General features: G+C 40.1%; 1 protein-coding gene across 1 annotated transcript in view; it reads left to right on the top strand.

Annotated features, from left to right (window-relative positions):
* grm6a (glutamate receptor, metabotropic 6a) overlaps positions 1 to 16,901 on the top strand; it is a 65,163-nt gene that overhangs the window by 34,744 nt on the left and 13,518 nt on the right. The window contains exons 3-7 of the mRNA XM_018753029.2: positions 8,822 to 9,038; positions 11,840 to 11,975; positions 13,707 to 13,861; positions 15,603 to 15,743; positions 16,464 to 16,664. Coding sequence (XP_018608545.1) covers positions 8,822 to 9,038; positions 11,840 to 11,975; positions 13,707 to 13,861; positions 15,603 to 15,743; positions 16,464 to 16,664 — 850 coding nt within the window. The remainder of the gene's footprint in view (positions 1 to 8,821; positions 9,039 to 11,839; positions 11,976 to 13,706; positions 13,862 to 15,602; positions 15,744 to 16,463; positions 16,665 to 16,901) is intronic.

Here is a 16,901-nt window from a genome sequence, read left to right as displayed (position 1 = left end):
GTGAGCCAGAGCCTAACCTGGCAGCACAGGGCATAAGGCTGGTGGGGGAGGGGACACACCCAGGACAGGATACCGGTGGGTCACAAGGTACCCCAAGCAGGACTTGAACCCCAAACCCACCAGAGATCAGGCACAGGCCAAACCCCCTGTGCCCCCTACGCTGCAAAACAGACAGACGCTATTCTGTCAGACGCGCTGTGTAGCATTACAAACAAGTGTTTGACACTAGGTAATCTTAATTTCCTATAGCACTCCTTCATCAAGGTTATTTCCTTGAACTGATACAGTAGATATTACCTAAAGGTATAAATGTTGGAATAATTTTAAATAGTCCACACCAAATACCATGTGGGGGGTGCAGTGGCACAGCGGGTTGGACCGGGTCCTGCTCTCCGGTAGGTCTGGTGTTCGAGTCCCGCTTGGGGTGCCTTGCAATGGACTGGCGTCCTGTCCTGGGTGTGTCCCCTGTGCTGCCAGGTTAGGCTCCAGCTCCCCACAACCCCATCTGGGATGAGCAGTTTCAGATGGTGTGTGTGTGAAACACCAAATACAATTGTTATTTGCAACAGCAAAGACTTAGATTCATAAGTCCATGATACACTTTTCCAGCTGTCCAGGGTCTGTGTTTTCTTTTCTTTTTATTCGCCAATTTCAGATATAACTTTGAAACTTCGCTTCTAAGGCCAGCATTCCGAAGTTGTCTTTTCATTGCAGGCGACACTCATTTGGTGTGTACTGTTCTTTTTCTACCCTGGTTAGATTCAGTTTTCCCTCTTCTCTCAAGTCAGTAGTAGACACCTTTGTACGAAATCTTCAGTTTCAACGGACCGAGCTGTTTCTTGAGGAAGTCGTTTTGTTTTGGCCATTTTTTTTAACCTAGAAATGAACTTTAGGAATTCCAGTACTTTGCAACCCAAGGAAAGACAATTTATTTGATTTACTTGGACAGAATAACAGGTTTTAACTGCGCCAACACAATTCCAATTAGGATATTACCATATTACCATCAGAGTTTACCATTAGGACATTGATGTTATGGCTGCTGGAAATGGAGCTCTGCAGATGTAACCCTGTAAATATATTGCACAATATATTATATGATTAGCAGATTTAACTTAATTTAAGGGAAATAATTTTATGATAGGGAGGAATTATTTTTATTTTTTCCTAATTTCTTAGAATTGATTGACTGGGTCAATCATCCAGTAGGATGAGAGCACAACTGGATGTCCCGCCTTCCCACGTGGCAGTTCTGTGAAGAGCGCCACCGATTCATGTCTTGTAACTGAACCTCGTGAATAGAGCGCACACGTGAAACTTTTTGACTGAGTGGGATAAAATTTAAGAAATTGAGAAAATCACTCCACTGCTGTTTCCGTTGCACACGGATTCGGTCAGTTTTAATTTTTTTTGGAGCAACAACGATTTTCTACGCGAAGGCGTAGATGGCGAGCCACCCAAAGAACTGAGCCTTGGATTTGGAAGACTGAAAAAGGACTCGATTTCCAATCTTCAAGTGAGGAGTTTGGCAAGTTTGTGTTACTGTTATAACGAACACTATCGCTACTTGATGGACACGATTCCCCTGTCGGAACTAATTTAAACTTCGGTGACTGCTGTGTTGAAACTGGAAGCACTGAGAAATTAATATTTGAACTGTAAATATTGATTGTTTTACTAGTGTGTTAAATTTTAATTGTTAAACAAGTGTTAGCTTGGGTATGCCTAGTTATAATATTGGGGTGCACCTTACTAGCCCTTTGCTACAATTTGTATGGTGTGTATTGTGTGCAAGCAAATTATTATTTTTTTTCCTTCTGTAAGTTATCACAGTTCAGTTTTATGTTATTTAAGGTGTTTTACTGAAAATAATGTACATGAGAAATGAGAAAAATATAGTTTTTGGTAAAGTTTAATAGTTAATTTTAATAATTGCCAAATCGAGCGGTCCTTTATTTACACCTCCACGGACGAACCTACTGGCCTTAGAACAAAACATTACACCACGTGTTTTACGTGTGTTACACAGTCATTTGTGAATAATTGTCACATCCACGCCCACACCACAATCGACAGCTTTGAAAGATGCTCCTCAGGGCCTTTGCATTTGTGGAATCTCACTGAGACAAGTGTCCTGTTTGCACCTATGGCCTGGTCTGTGTCAGCCCTAACTCCATTTCTTTGGTCCCTGGCTTCTGACTGGTCACCTTGTCTCCTGACTACGTCCACGGACCCTCGCTCCCACTCTGACCGCCGATCGCCCGACTCTTCACCCGTCCCCAACAACGAGAACTTGCCTGACCCCTTGGTTCCTGACAAATGATCCTGCACTTGGGTCCAGCCGTCCCGGCGTCCTCGGTTCCGCATAACAAGAATAAACTATGAATCAGTCATTTCAAGCAGCAATAGCCATTTGTTGCATTAGTAATGATCGTCTCATCGTCTGAACTGCTTGTCCCATACAGGGTCACGGGGAACCAGAGGGGAACCTGGCAACACAGGCCGTTAGGCCGGAGGGGGAGGGGACACACCCAGGACGGGATGCCAGTCCGTCACAAGGCACCCCAAGCGGGACTTGAACCCCAGACCCACCGGAGAGTACGACCCAGTCCAACCCACTGCACCACCGCGCCCCCCTATATTAGTAATGATGTCTTGGCTGTCTTTTAAAATCTCTTTAATGGTACCCTGATAAAAAAAAGTATCAAGTCTTTCAAAAAAAAAATGAACACGTCTGAGCGATTCCAAATGCTGGTGTATAGTATGTGTAAAGTTAATAATGACCATGATGCCATGTTTACAGCACTTCCTTACTCTTCTTACCAAACCTGCATTCATAGTAAAGTATTTTTCAAAATCAAAAATGTTAATGCACATAAATCTATTCACACACACATTTTTTTTTTAAAATCTCGTTCATTTTTTTCCTTTTTTTTGGAAATTATTGAAAATATGTTACAAAAAACAATATTTTGTGATGCACTGATACTGGTCTTTCCAGTATATGGCCTTCCAAGGTCCGGTCATGCATGGATAGAACGTGTAGCCAAATTATCACCAGGCACTGTGAAATATCAAAATATTTCACCATGCCGACAGAATGCCACTTTCTGGCCCATCAGTCGGCCAGCCCCTGCCACACTGCAACGTTTCTCACACATTTACGAGAACAGAGCTGTGCGCAGACCTCATATGCACCGTCTCGCACTGCTGTGTCTTTAATTTACCAGAGAGCCAGCTGAAGGGAGCCAGACAAACACACGCATATTCCCTGTCATCTGCACTTATTCTGATTACAAACAGGTCACGGAATGACAAAAGGCACAAAACATCCCTGTCAATTCCACTCACACGGCTAGAAAAAAAACACATTTTGATGACCTGGCAGTTGCGTAATCATGGATTGGACTGTAGAGCAGACGAGGAGATGCGTGGTGGACCACAGCAGATTATTTTTTAATGCGGAGACATCGCCTTTCGGCTGAAGGAATAGCTTCAGGTGCTAAATTTTTTACGACATACAGTGCTGTAGCTTGTATGTGCCCGTACTCACTTTTGATTGTGAACCCTACGTAGTGACCTTTATCAATTCACATTAAAGGCTCATTTTCCCCTAAGAATTCCATGATAGAAAAAAAAAATCGCATTTAAGAATTACTACGAAGCCTCCGCTTGACAAATGAAGCCATCTACGTGATGCACCTGCAGAGCATCGGCCCTGTTTCTGTGCTCAGTGATGAATTGGGTGGCCTTTGTTTGGAAATCCCTACACATTTCTAGAAGGTGCATTTGCATATCAAGTAAAAACATTCTAATTGAGAGGAATCCTGTATGAAGACAGTTCGCTTTATAGCTTTGATTCAAGAACAGTGTGATGGCTTAGCTGCGTGCGTTGTCATGCACCAGCACAGAAGATAATTTCATTTGCCTTTTCTGTGAAAATTGCTTGTCATATTGTATGGTCCTAATGACACTTTGCTCACAATAAGCCATTTAGCTGCAGCTGAGAGGGCAGATAAGGCATCACACGGGTGCTGGCTTGAGCATTAGGGGCGCCTTCCTGGACACTAAGCCTCTGGGAGTAGCTCAGGCCTCAGCTAAATTTAGTCCATTGGTAAAGAAAAAAAAAAAAGCTCTTTGACGCCTTTCTGTAACAACGCACTGCTAATGTCTGACAGAGAAAATCTATTAAGGGGATAAAAAAAGATAGGGGAGGACTACACCGAGCGGGCTGAACTCAAGCATTTATACGAATTTGAAATGTACAAATGCATTTAGACTGTAGTTGGAATGCAGCACCACAGCACCTTTCTGAAGGATTCTTGAATCCTTGCATGACGCCTGATAAGCAAAATATTGCCCTGATCATGAAGGTGCAAGATATGCTTTAATCCTTGACCACAGGGGGTGATGATTCTGGGACGAACTTAATCCGTCATAGATTTCAAGTTGTGTTCGTTTTGTATAGCTGGATGTGTTGAAGGGGTAGGCGTGTTGTAGAAGTGCACACCATAGTATTACAGGGGTGAACTGTTTGATGTGGCAATATGTAATGCATTCTCACTGGAAGCAGTGAGCATTCTTGGTTCTGGCTCCAATGTGGTGGAATGAAGACCCTCTGTCACTCAGAACTGCTGAATACATCTCAACATTCAAGAAGGGCCTCAAAACACATTTCTTTGAGTCACTTCTGTCTGGACAGACTGTCCACTCTATCAATGTACATTATGTTATTTCTCAAAAATACCTTTCTATTTCCTATCAGTTCTATTTACATTTATTTATCTAGCAGACACTTTTCTCCAAAGCGACTTCCAGTGAACTCTATGTAGCATTATCATCCCACACACCTTATTCACCAAGGTTACTTACACTGCTAGATACACTACTTGCAATAGGTTGCTCATCCATACATCAGTTGAACACACTCTCTCTATCACTCACACACTATGGGGGAGCTGGAACAGCATGTCTTTGGACTGTGGGAGGAAACCAGAGCACCCAGAGGAAACCCACACAGACTGCGTGGGGAGAACATGCAAACTCCACAGAGACTGAGTGGAGTTTGAACTCACATTCTCTCGTACCACCCAAGTGCTGTGAGACAGCAGCAATGCTTGCCGTGCCACCGTGCCACCCTGCCACCCTCTGTGTCTTGTTACTCATGTAATGTTAATGTTACATGTTTTAAAATTTTGTACACTTTGCCAATTTTATATGCAGCTTCCCATGTGTGCTGCTTTAAACAGTGACATAAGACAAACTGATTACTGTGAGAATCACATGTCTGAATCTATGTATGTCTCTCCACCTGTTAGTGAAATGCACTTTTGTTTCTGCTGAGTTGTATGTTGCCTGGGGTGGCATGGGCACACAATGAGTAGTGCTGCTGCCTCATAGTGCCGGAGCTTTTTTGGGCATAGGTTTGAATCTGGCTCAATCTGTACGGAGATGCGTGATTTCCCGGTGTCTGCGTGGGTTCCCTCACGCAGTCAATAGTACTAATGCTAAATTGCCTTGTGTGTGGCCACTCTGCGATGGACTGACATCCCGTCCAAGGTGTACCCCCTATCCCCCTTTCCCTTGTTCCCAGTGATTCAGTGATAGGCTCTGGATTCTCGTGATCCTGATCAGGACAAGCGGTTAATGAGAACAGATGGATGGAAGCATGCTTGTTTCTGTGGATAGAAGTGTCTGGTAAATGAATAAATGCAAATAGAGGAAATGTTTCCCTGTGGGTCACAGGCAACCGATAAAAACTCAGTCATCGATAAACCTCGTTAGTTTTCACACCATTTATTTGATCTGTTCACGAAAGTGGCCCTGTCTTTATAAGACCTGAGTGAAATCCATCTGTGGCCTGACCTCCACAGCCTATTTGGATGCTCTCCAATGAGAGAGTTTGAGTATTTTGAAGTGATGTAAGACTGTCTGTGCCTGATTTTAGAGATTTTTTAGAAAACATTCATTTTGAAATTGTATTGAAAGCTACATGTTTTATTAATTAAAATGCAGTGGGCTCTGAAGCAGAAGTACTGCTTCATTTCAGGTTAACTAGAAAAACTATGTTCACTCCAAGTGAATAACTGTGCAAGATCCCATTCTTCCTTCATCTAACAAAATTCTATGATGAGAAATTTTCACTGGTGTTTAATATTTTAACAGGGCTTTCATGAGAGGAGAGAGTCGAGGCTTCCAAGGGGTGAACGATGCTGTTTGCAGAGCTTCATGTCCTGAAGTGGAGGTGTGAATTTGTTGAAGGGAACCTCTCAGAACCATCCTCTAGGCTTCTATTATATGTACAGTTTAATAAATAATCATCACTGAAGGAACCATCTTTGGCTTCTGTGCCCATGTGAATCCCTCCGATTTCGGGAGGTAGAGGGCCAGCATTGGACTATCATGGCTGGAGGGACAGAAAACGATGCATCGGGGTAAACAGAACTCTGAACAAACTTCACTTGAACTTCAGTTCACCTCTCATGCGGTTACTCTGTTGATGGGTTACTGCATGGCAGAGTAGCTGTAATGCTGGAAGTAGTGTGATGTTAAGAAAAGTTAATTAGGTGCACTGTGAAAAAGTGTAAATTAAAGATGTTGCATTTGGTCTACGTGTCTGTTTCAGGTTCAAAGCAAGGTGGTGACTATGTGCTAACCTACTGCCCTCAAAGCCAGCACTAAGCCACCATTAGCCTTATTGTATTTAATTTATAATATATCTATGCACAGAATGACTAGGATGCAGAGAGAAACCATTAAGGTGATTGAAAAACTGCATGTGTAATCTGTCAGATGAATAAAAGATGGTGTTTTCCATGCGATACCTCTTTGTCCAGTCAGTATGTATATAATATTGGACGTTCATGGTTCTCCTCAGTTGAATCTACTCAGAAAGCAGAGGAAGAGGCACTAAGGTGATGTTGTCTTATCTAGGCTTGTGGAAAGAGCCTTTTTGAGGAGAGTGTTAAGACAGAGGCCTGCAGGCATAAACCCCATATGCCCCCCCCCCAGTATTAAATATATTGTATGGCTTATAGTGGAGAAATGGCAACCTTGCATCTCGATCTCTCTCCCTCCCCCTGTGCTTAACTTCATTCGACTAAAACCCCTCTAATCCATTCAGATAATCTGTCAAATGGTTTCTCCCTCTTCCCTCCTTCCCTCCTCATGTCCCTCTATGTCTGTCTACCTCACCGCCCCCAGTCTGGCCTATCTACCCATCCCAACCTCCAACATAACCTCTTTCGTAGAGACCCAGACCAGCAGGCTGAATGCGGTTCTGTGGCCATGAGGCCAAGCTCATTACACTAACACTAAGCTGACTCATTAAGGAGCAGCACAGAGCTAAAATAATCATTTCATATAATTTTTCAAATAATGCTTGGACTGTATCAAATGTCATGTATTCATTGGAATTTGGTGTGCTTTCAAATGAGTATTGTGTTTTTGCAGTTGAACTCTCCTACATTATTTATTCAAGGGTTTTGGACGGTCCTGTTTAATTAGCATGGAACAAAACGGTGTAAACGGTCACACGCAGTTATGTCGTGTGTCCTTTCATGTCAGCCTAGTGATGCATTTGAAGGTTTAATTTCTTCAAGGGCCTCATAGCACGGCACTGAAAGTTTGGTCTACAAAATAAACTGCAAGCTCAGACACTGACATGTCAAGGATTGCCATATTTAGGAAATTTTCTCAACATTAATGCTCAAAAGAAACCCTTAATGCTTTCCTCTCAGTCAGTGATCCAGCCGTGTCAGTCTTTACCTCGTGGCATACAAAGGAAACTGAGTCATGCCAGTTCCTCAGCCTTAACAGCTCATTCACCTGCTGGAAATAAGCACTGTGCACTTTTTGCTTTGTATGGTCAAACCGTCTTCCTTAAGATGAGCGTGTTTATATCTAAGCAACGTTCAGTGACTCAGCAGTGCACTGAAACCTTCACTTGAAGATCAGGGGTGGCAGTAGAAATGCTGTTTACCCACAATGAGCCTGACAGTTGCTGAGACTGCAGGTACATGTGTTCCTTGAAGGATACTGGAACAGGAGTGATTGACAGAATCCCATCACAAAAACACAGCACTCTTTCCATCTGCACAGGAAGAAGGATTAGGAAAGGTCAGGATGGTTGGGTGAAATGTGAAACATTTCTATAACTTATACTGTGAACTAAACAGGTCCATTGCTAAAGGGATGTCTCAAATATTTATGATGTGGCAAAAGCTGGATGATTGCGTGAAAGACTCCAGGTTTCTCCAGGACATGTATAAATTAGAGATGAGTTGCTTGGTGACCCAACTGAAGTCAGTCCATATAGATAATATATGTAGATACTTGAAAACGGCCTACAGTATATGTGACATATGTAAATTACATATTTGGAGATTATAAAACATATTATACAAGTATACAAGGTATTTTAATGTTTGGGGTCATTTTCAAGAATATTAATGTATTTCTATAGATGAAATAAGCTGGTAAATTTAAACAGATTTGGACCAACGACTTTTATCGTTCATCCAGAAACTTTTTTAGTTGCTAGACTTCTTAAGATTATTAAGTTTCCCCGCATGGTGAATAACTGGTTTCTGGTTGTCATCCTAAATTAAGGAACCCATTTCATTACAGCTGATATATGCATACTGTACAACTGAGGTGAAGAAGCTCCTCTAGTCACTTCAGTCTTTGGTAGTAGGTTCTTCATGCCATTCACAATGTTGTGAAAAAAAATGCCCTTGAGGACTTACGGATTCTTGGCCTGTGAGGCACAGGCTTCGCCTTCCTCCTTGTTTTAACATCATGTGTTTGTGTCCTCTTTCAGATCCCACAGATCAGTTACGCTTCGACGGCCCCGGAATTGAGCGACAACAACCGCTATGACTTCTTCTCTCGCGTCGTCCCTCCTGACTCCTACCAGGCTCAGACTATGGTGGACATTGTCAAGGCATTGGGCTGGAACTACGTGTCCACACTAGCTTCTGAAGGAAACTATGGAGAGAGCGGAGTCGATGCCTTTATCCAGATCTCCAGGGAGGCAGGTACTTTCAGCAATAGAGATTTATATGTATTTCTTGAAAACCCAAAATATGAGTTGTGGCATATTGCTGGTCAACAAACAGACCACTATACACAGTTGAGTCATTTGACAGTCTTCGCGGCAAGATAGCAGAGTTTCAAAATGTATGCAGTAATGGAGGTAAGTAGCTCTAAGTGTCAGATTGACTGACTAGGAAATAAGCTCAAACAGCTGCAGCTGTCTGTTACGTGTATATGCCTAGACAGCAGTAACGATTGTGTTTTATGCAGCCCGAGGGTGCCTGCTCGAAATAGAAATAGAAATATACACTCAGCTCTCACATAACGGGGTGCTGTACAACCAAAAACCTTCGTCAGGGGCTTCTGAAGAATATACTACAGTACTTTTTTTCATACAAAGGGCTTGTTGCTACGAAAAATGCCATTTTTGCCCATTATACTGTCATTTTACTGTCACAATTGGTGGAAAAAGAATGGATGTAAGAGCGTCTGTCACCTTTGTGCTCATTATTTAAGCCAGTGGCGGGAGTTTAAAAAGAGCAATTCAGTCCCAGCCTGATGAAACTGTTGTGCAGCTTTCAGGCTGCCTTGCACACGATCATAAAATTGCTGAATGATGGAAACAATTATAAAAAGTGTGTGCAATAAAAATATTAATAATAACCCAGCTGCATATTGCATTATTTCATCTGGTAGTTTGTGAAAATAAGTCATTCTGTGGGAACTGCAGCTTCTCTCTTAGGCACACTGGTGTAAGGACAATTCTATAAAAACTAAATTAAAAGAATAAAAGTGCAGCCTTCAAAAAAACGTATGAGTCATTCTTTCAGTGCTTCCTTGTGTTTCATGAATATGTTTGCAATTCTGGTTCTTAATTCAGAAACTCAGCATTCACCTTGGATTCTTGCTGTAATGGCATCCCCCAAGTGCGAAAATTTACTTTCAAATGAGTAAAAGGGAGCGCTTAAGAACCAGATAAGACATGTTACACTATGCTCCACACCTGTTACAGAAAAGGAGCCTTTTCATAACAATATGTTTTTTACTCAAAAAGATGAAAACTGAACACTCAACACTGAAGCATTTCTTCAAAATGAGAACCGTACAGTTTAAAACACAAGTTGTCCAAGAACAGGTTAAACAACAATTTTCTTGACAACACTAGATGTAAGAAAGAATAAAAGATAGCAAAAAAAATTAAAACAGATAATGTTTTCCCTGTTCACATTGGAAAAGTTGTCAGTGGTACTGTATAAAAATGTAAAATTAAAATTCAAGAATTAGGATTAGACAAATACAAAAATTAGAATTAAAAAATAAGCTTGAAATCATTTTTGTTACAAATAATATATGTTGTCATCATTTTCACGCATAAAATACCTTTTATTTTGGTGTTTTGATTAATTTTAGGTTACATGTTTTTCTCTGGGAACTAATTATTTTTTTCGAAGGAAATTAAGGTAATTTGACCACCTCACAACAGGAATTCAATTTCATAGGATAAATTGATGCCATTATGTGAGGGTTGGGTGTATACTGCATATTTTTCTCTTTGCTCTGATGTTCTGTATTTTAAAGCAGTCATATACCTATGTGTACTTTAGTTTTATTAATGTTTATTTTTACAAATGTGGTGTCACTTGGGGACTCTTCAACACTAATTCCCTTAAAGCGATATCTAATGGCATGTCTACATAACACCAGAGCCCTGCAATAATAATTCAACACATGCCAAAGAAGTCATTTGTTTTTATGAGATTGCATTTTCATTTTAAAACAGTTAAAATGATATACAGGCAGTCCCCAGATTATGAAGGAGTTCCGTTCCTAAGTCTGTCTTTAAGTCAGATTTGTACATAAGTCAGAACAGTTAGGTAGTCAAATGTTTGTCTTAGTGTATAGTATATCGTGTAACTTTCTATGCATAAAAAACATTAAAGACACACTTCCGGATGCACTAAAACATTTTTAATATAACAATACAGTAATAATTTTAATAATACAATCTAATGATGTAATGATAATAATGATAATAATAATATGTGTAATATATTATAATAAATGTAACTACAGTATTTATAATAAAGCGAGACATAGAAAGAGATCATAAAATTTTACTACAGTATTTATAGTAGAGAGGGAGAGAGAGAAGGAGGAGAACAGAGAGAGAATGTGTGTGTGTGTGTGTGTGTGTGTGTGTGTGTGTGTGTGTGTAGGTATAAAAAACATAACAAGGAAAACTTTAATGTTCGCTTTTCCAATGTTTGTTGGTGTTTCACCTTTTTCCAATTGCTTTATTACTTCCACTTGAGTTTCAGTCGTGATTGTTTTCCTTTTCTTTGATGCATCACCATCACTTGCATCACATTTACGCTTTGGTGCTATGGTTAGGAGGGTAAAAACAAAAAAATTAAAGACAAATGCAATAACACACGAGACACTGTTAACAGCAATGTGGACTGACTGAAAAGAAGGAAGTCTTTCTCCTATCTTGGGCTCATGCGCCCTGCCCACAAGCCGACAAACCACTGTAGATGCAAAATTTTTTGATTCATGTTGTAAAGTAACGCCCGTTTGTTATTACGAAGTGTTGTACGTAACTCGAATTTTTAATATGGTAAGCTTTGCAGGGGGCGGTTTGTAACTGCGGGGTTTACGTAAGTTAGATGTTCATAACCCGGGCACTGCCTGTAATGAAGCACATGACAACTCTGAATATATAAATTTTAGCATAGAATATGTTTAAATTAAAAGAAAAAAGTCTCAAATAGAAATGTTATCATTCTCTACTTATACTTCTCAGGAGGTCTTTGCATTGCCCAGTCTCTGAAGATTCCTCGGGAGCCAAAACCAGGGGAATTTGACAAGATCATCAAGCGACTCATGGAGACCTCCAATGCACGTGGCGTCATCATCTTTGCCAATGAGGATGACATCAAGTCAGTTTTTTTTTTTCTCTTAGAGGAATTTAAATTGAAACAGTGCAGCAAAGAAGCCTTATTTTTTTGATATTTCAGAATGCCTGAATTATTAATGTAGGACTATTATTATAAAACTGTGTCATTTTTATATGGTGACTGTAGTTTGTATCAGGGAATGTAGCCTGAGACAGGAGATGCAATTGTTGATGTTGTTTACAAAGTGATAATGAAGCCATTGTATTTACCACTGCATTTAGTGAAAGCTGGCATTCAAACCTTGGCTCCTGACCAAAACATTGAGTTTCAAAATATGTTTAATGTCAAAATTACTGGTAACAACAGACAAATTGAAAAAGTACCATTCATAGAAGGTCGTAGCAGCATACAAAGAAGACTCCAGTAAAGGTTTCATCTGGATCAATACTGGCATTCTAGAACCATCTCTTTACTTTTCTATTTGTCCTCTGTCCCTCTTTGACAAAATAATTATTTTCTTTCTTGTTTTCGGTGACTTACTCTTGCACAGCACTTTGTGTGAATACCAACAGTTTTTGAGTCTAAGAATGTGAGAGAAAAAGAACATACATTTAAGAAACATAAATATTCCCGGTGTACCACTGTCGGGACATTTGTCTTTACCTTCAGAGTAACAATTAAAATACAGCTTACCTTCTGAAATCTGTTAAATCAGTTTTACAATCTGTAACACAAAGGATTATGTAATGTAATGATTACATATAGATATGTTGTGTGTTTACACACAGTTTAATTTGACGACAATGTCATCATTACTTCAGGTTGTGTGTGAGGAGAGAATTTTGGCTAAAGACCTTTCTAGACTGACCGAGAACAGACATGTCGATGCAAGTCAATGTAAATACATAATATGTATGGTCAAAAAAAAGTGATGAAAGATCATGTAGTGGAAACTGACTGTACTACTTCCAATTAGATCAAAAAATGCACGAAGCTGTTGTTAAGACCATCAGCTAGACCATCGATTTAGTGCAACAGTGTTGTGCACCTGAACCATTTCACTGTGTGTTGTCATACCATTGCCCTTTACCTGAGGACAAGTGATCCCTAAATTTTCAATACCCATCTTCTAGAAGACTCATTTAACCAATTATTGAGAACACAGGTCATGCATCATCAGATATTAATATCCCATCACCTTACCAAACCAAGCCAAGCCAACAGAGCATAGCAGTTTAGATGAAAATAAGTGAACCCATCTGCAGACGGTTCAACAATTTAAGACCTTTAATTTAAGTTCTATATTTCTAACTCTCTCTCACATTTAATTCTGACCGTGACATTTAAAAGTTTATATTGTACAACTGTACTGAGTTACCTCCTGTTTCACCTTACCTAATTCAGGTTTAAGTGTTGAGTCAGGGATAAAGCTGCCAGTTTTTGGTAAAATTCTTTGGCGATCCAGGGTCAGTTATCAGGAAAAACAACAACCATATTCATCTACCAGAATGTTTCCATATGCATCTAAAAGCAGGGTGAAGCACATTTTTCTTCTGCTGGGAATAATGCAATGCTACTGTGTAAAGTATAGAAGTGACATATATACAGGTTTGTGCAGTCTTCTGTAAATACAAAAAGTCAGTTCCAAGGTTTTACATAATCAGCAAAAGTAACAGTAGTACATTTGTGCCTGCAGCTCTCTGGGCTTGCTGGTCTAAGAGCAGGAAAAGATTTGAATGACCCAGAAGACATTCTCCTCCTTTTACCATGTAGACGTGTCCTGGAAGCAGCCAAGAAGGCCAACCTGACAGGTCACTTCCTATTTGTGGGCTCTGACAGCTGGGGGGCCAAGAATTCGCCTATCTTAGATCAGGAGGATGTGGCTGAGGGGGCAGTTACCATTCTGCCCAAAAGAGCCTCCATTGAAGGTAGAGTATATTATTTTAAAAAGTTCTTCTTATAAAATGCTGAAAAAAGAAAAGCGACATTTCAAGGATTTAAAATTATTTATGGTGTGATGTGGGTGGCATAGTGGCACAAAAGGAAGCACTGGCGCCTCGCAGTTCTACAGCTGTGGATTTGGAGATGAGTTCAAGGAATAGGAGGGTACACCCTGGATGGGATACCAGTCCGTCACAGGGTAGGCACACATGCACACACTTGATTTCCCTATTCACACGCTAAGGGCAGTTTAACATGATCGATTCATTTGAACTGCATCTCTTTGGACTATGGGAAGGAACCCCTGGAGGAAACCCACGTGCAACATGCAAATTCCACACAAACTAAATTGGATTCAAACAGACCAGGTGTTGTGAGGCGGCAGTGTTAAGACTACAAAAAGTCCATACAAATGAATACAGCCTCTCTGTAAAATGTATGAAGTTTTCAAATATTTGGCACTGGACCTATTTAATCATGTAACAAACCTTACAAATTTCATGCATTCGGATTTTTTTTTATTAAATACTGGTATGTAGTATGAAATACAGTGTCTTTTACTTGTACAAATGAAGTAGTTAAGAAAAACATTTTAAAATGAGAGAATTATGAAGATTAACTGCAAAATTGCTTTTTTCAATCAATACTGTTATTTTCACCCTCAAAACGTGATTTTCTTTGGTCAGATACGTGTGTAGTAAATGAAAGAAACCTATCGTCTCCAAGATTTTAAGACAATTGTGCATTGATAACGATAAGAAGGCATCAATGTCGGCATTGGATTGCTTTAATTTGCTACGGGCATGTTGACGAATGTCACTTTAGATTAACTGGCTGTCGCGACGGTGCCTTGTGTTGTGAATGATGTGGCTGCTGCAGTGTGTTGTGGATCGCCATGCTGCTGTTGTGAATCACAAGTGCTGGCCATGGGCATTGCTGCTTTGTTGGGCCACTGCCTCCCTCTTGCTGCTTGACCTTGATACGGCCCTCAGGTACCAGCCCCAAACAAACAAACAAACAAACAAAGAACAAAAAAATGCATCATAATGACAGGGCAAAACGACCCAGACATGTACACTGGAACACTTGACCTCTGCTTATTCTTATTATTTTTCCCTGGTCAAATAACTGCCATATTACAAAGTAACTGTACTCCAGGACTTGACTTTTTGCTATTGGCCACAGTAAGCTGCTTAGTGAAATGATCTGTTTCAAAACTGTTTTTGTACAACGATGCTTATCTTTAAGACCAGAAAAATACAGAATGACCGCTAAACAAAATATGCATGATAACAATATAATAGAATTTTTGTGTCAGCCATGGCACATTGATGTCAAAAATTTCAAATCAAAGATGAATAAACTAAAATGGAATGCAAATTTTAATGGTAAAGCACTAAAATGAGGTCAGCAGGTAGTGGTTTGAACTGCTGCCTTGCACTTGTCTGTTGTTTCCCATACTCTTTTGAGCAAGGTACCTAGGCAAGGTGTAGATGAGAAAATCATCGTAAGCATTGCCTAAAAGACTGAACAACTAACAGCTGGCGAAAATAATAATTATATTTTCAAAATTGTGTTGAAAAAAGACCTTGTGTTAGTCAGGTTGCATGCTTGCATTATATTACTCATCAGGTGGTGTCTCCACTACAGATTTGCACGATACTATTACAAAAGCACTCTTTTTGGTCACCAAACATGAGTGAATTTTATTCTTTGTCTCTGGCTCAGGGTTCGACCTGTATTTTACCACAAGGTCTCTAGAGAACAACCGCAGAAATATTTGGTTCGCAGAATTCTGGGAGGATGACTTCAAGTGTAAGTTGACACGGCCGGGTATTAAACTGGACAGTGACAAGAAAAAATGCACAGGTAAGGCTATGCAATATCATTTTTATAATCAGTTCTGATAGCAATTTAATACAGGATAATGTTTTTATCTGTACATGTACATCTTTTTGCTACATGATTTGGACAGTTGGACTGAAATGTTGTGTTGAGATTGATTGGAATGTGTTTCTGGTTATGGAACTGTAATGATGTGTAAATTTTTGGTCTGAATTGTATCATCCATTATTCTTTTATGTGGTTTGGTAAACAAGTGATAAATATATATGTTGTTGTACTATGTGAGAAAAACAAAGACCTTCTATATGTTCTCTGAAAATATCATCACAACAGAAATTATTAAAATATAACAACATTACAGTTACATTAATTACCATTTACAATAATTATGCAAAGTAATAAACTTCAACAAACTACAATAAAATGGTGTGATTCTGCCCTTGTTCAAGTGGCCTACAATTTTGTGCTGTAGATTATTATTAACCAGTGTTGCCTGTGGTCTGGATCTATAGGCTTTTCAACAAACTATGTAGTTTGATGCTGTTGACTGTTCTTGGTCAACAAGCTCTGGTATGATGCTGTAGAGTCTTCTTGGTCAACAAGCTTTATGGTCTGATGCTATAGAGTCTTCTTGGTCAACAAGTTCTGTGGTTTGATACTGTAGACTTTTCTTGGCCAACAAGCTCTGTAGTTTGATGCTCTAGACTCTTTTTGGTCCATGTGCCCTCTGGTATGATGCTATAGGTGAAGAGAGGATCAGCCGTGACTCATCATATGAGCAGGAGGGAAAGGTGCAGTTTGTCATCGATGCCGTGTATGCCATGGCACATGCCCTACACAACATGCATATGGACCTCTGCCCAGGCCACACAGGAGTCTGTGACAAGATGGACCCTGTGGAGGGACGCCTGCTACTCAACTACATCCACTCGGTCAACTTCAACGGTGAGCCAACAGCTAGTCAATATCAAGGTGACATGTCCATGGCAAACTACACAGGACAGCAGTAATTCACCAGAGTCTCCAACTGAAAATCACATCTAATTAATCAATCTTCCTATACTGAGAGTCCATCACAGAATTACACAGAAACTAATTAGGTGTTAGTGCAGTGGAACTGGTGGTCTATACAGGAGATCGCTTTTATTGGATGGAGAGTGAACCATTCAAAATACACAGTTA

This window comes from Scleropages formosus, chromosome 1 (assembly GCF_900964775.1).
Source record: "Scleropages formosus chromosome 1, fSclFor1.1, whole genome shotgun sequence".
NCBI lineage: Eukaryota > Metazoa > Chordata > Actinopteri > Osteoglossiformes > Osteoglossidae > Scleropages > Scleropages formosus.
Note: the sequence above shows the minus strand (reverse complement) of the source record. Positions and strands in the feature narration are given on the sequence as shown.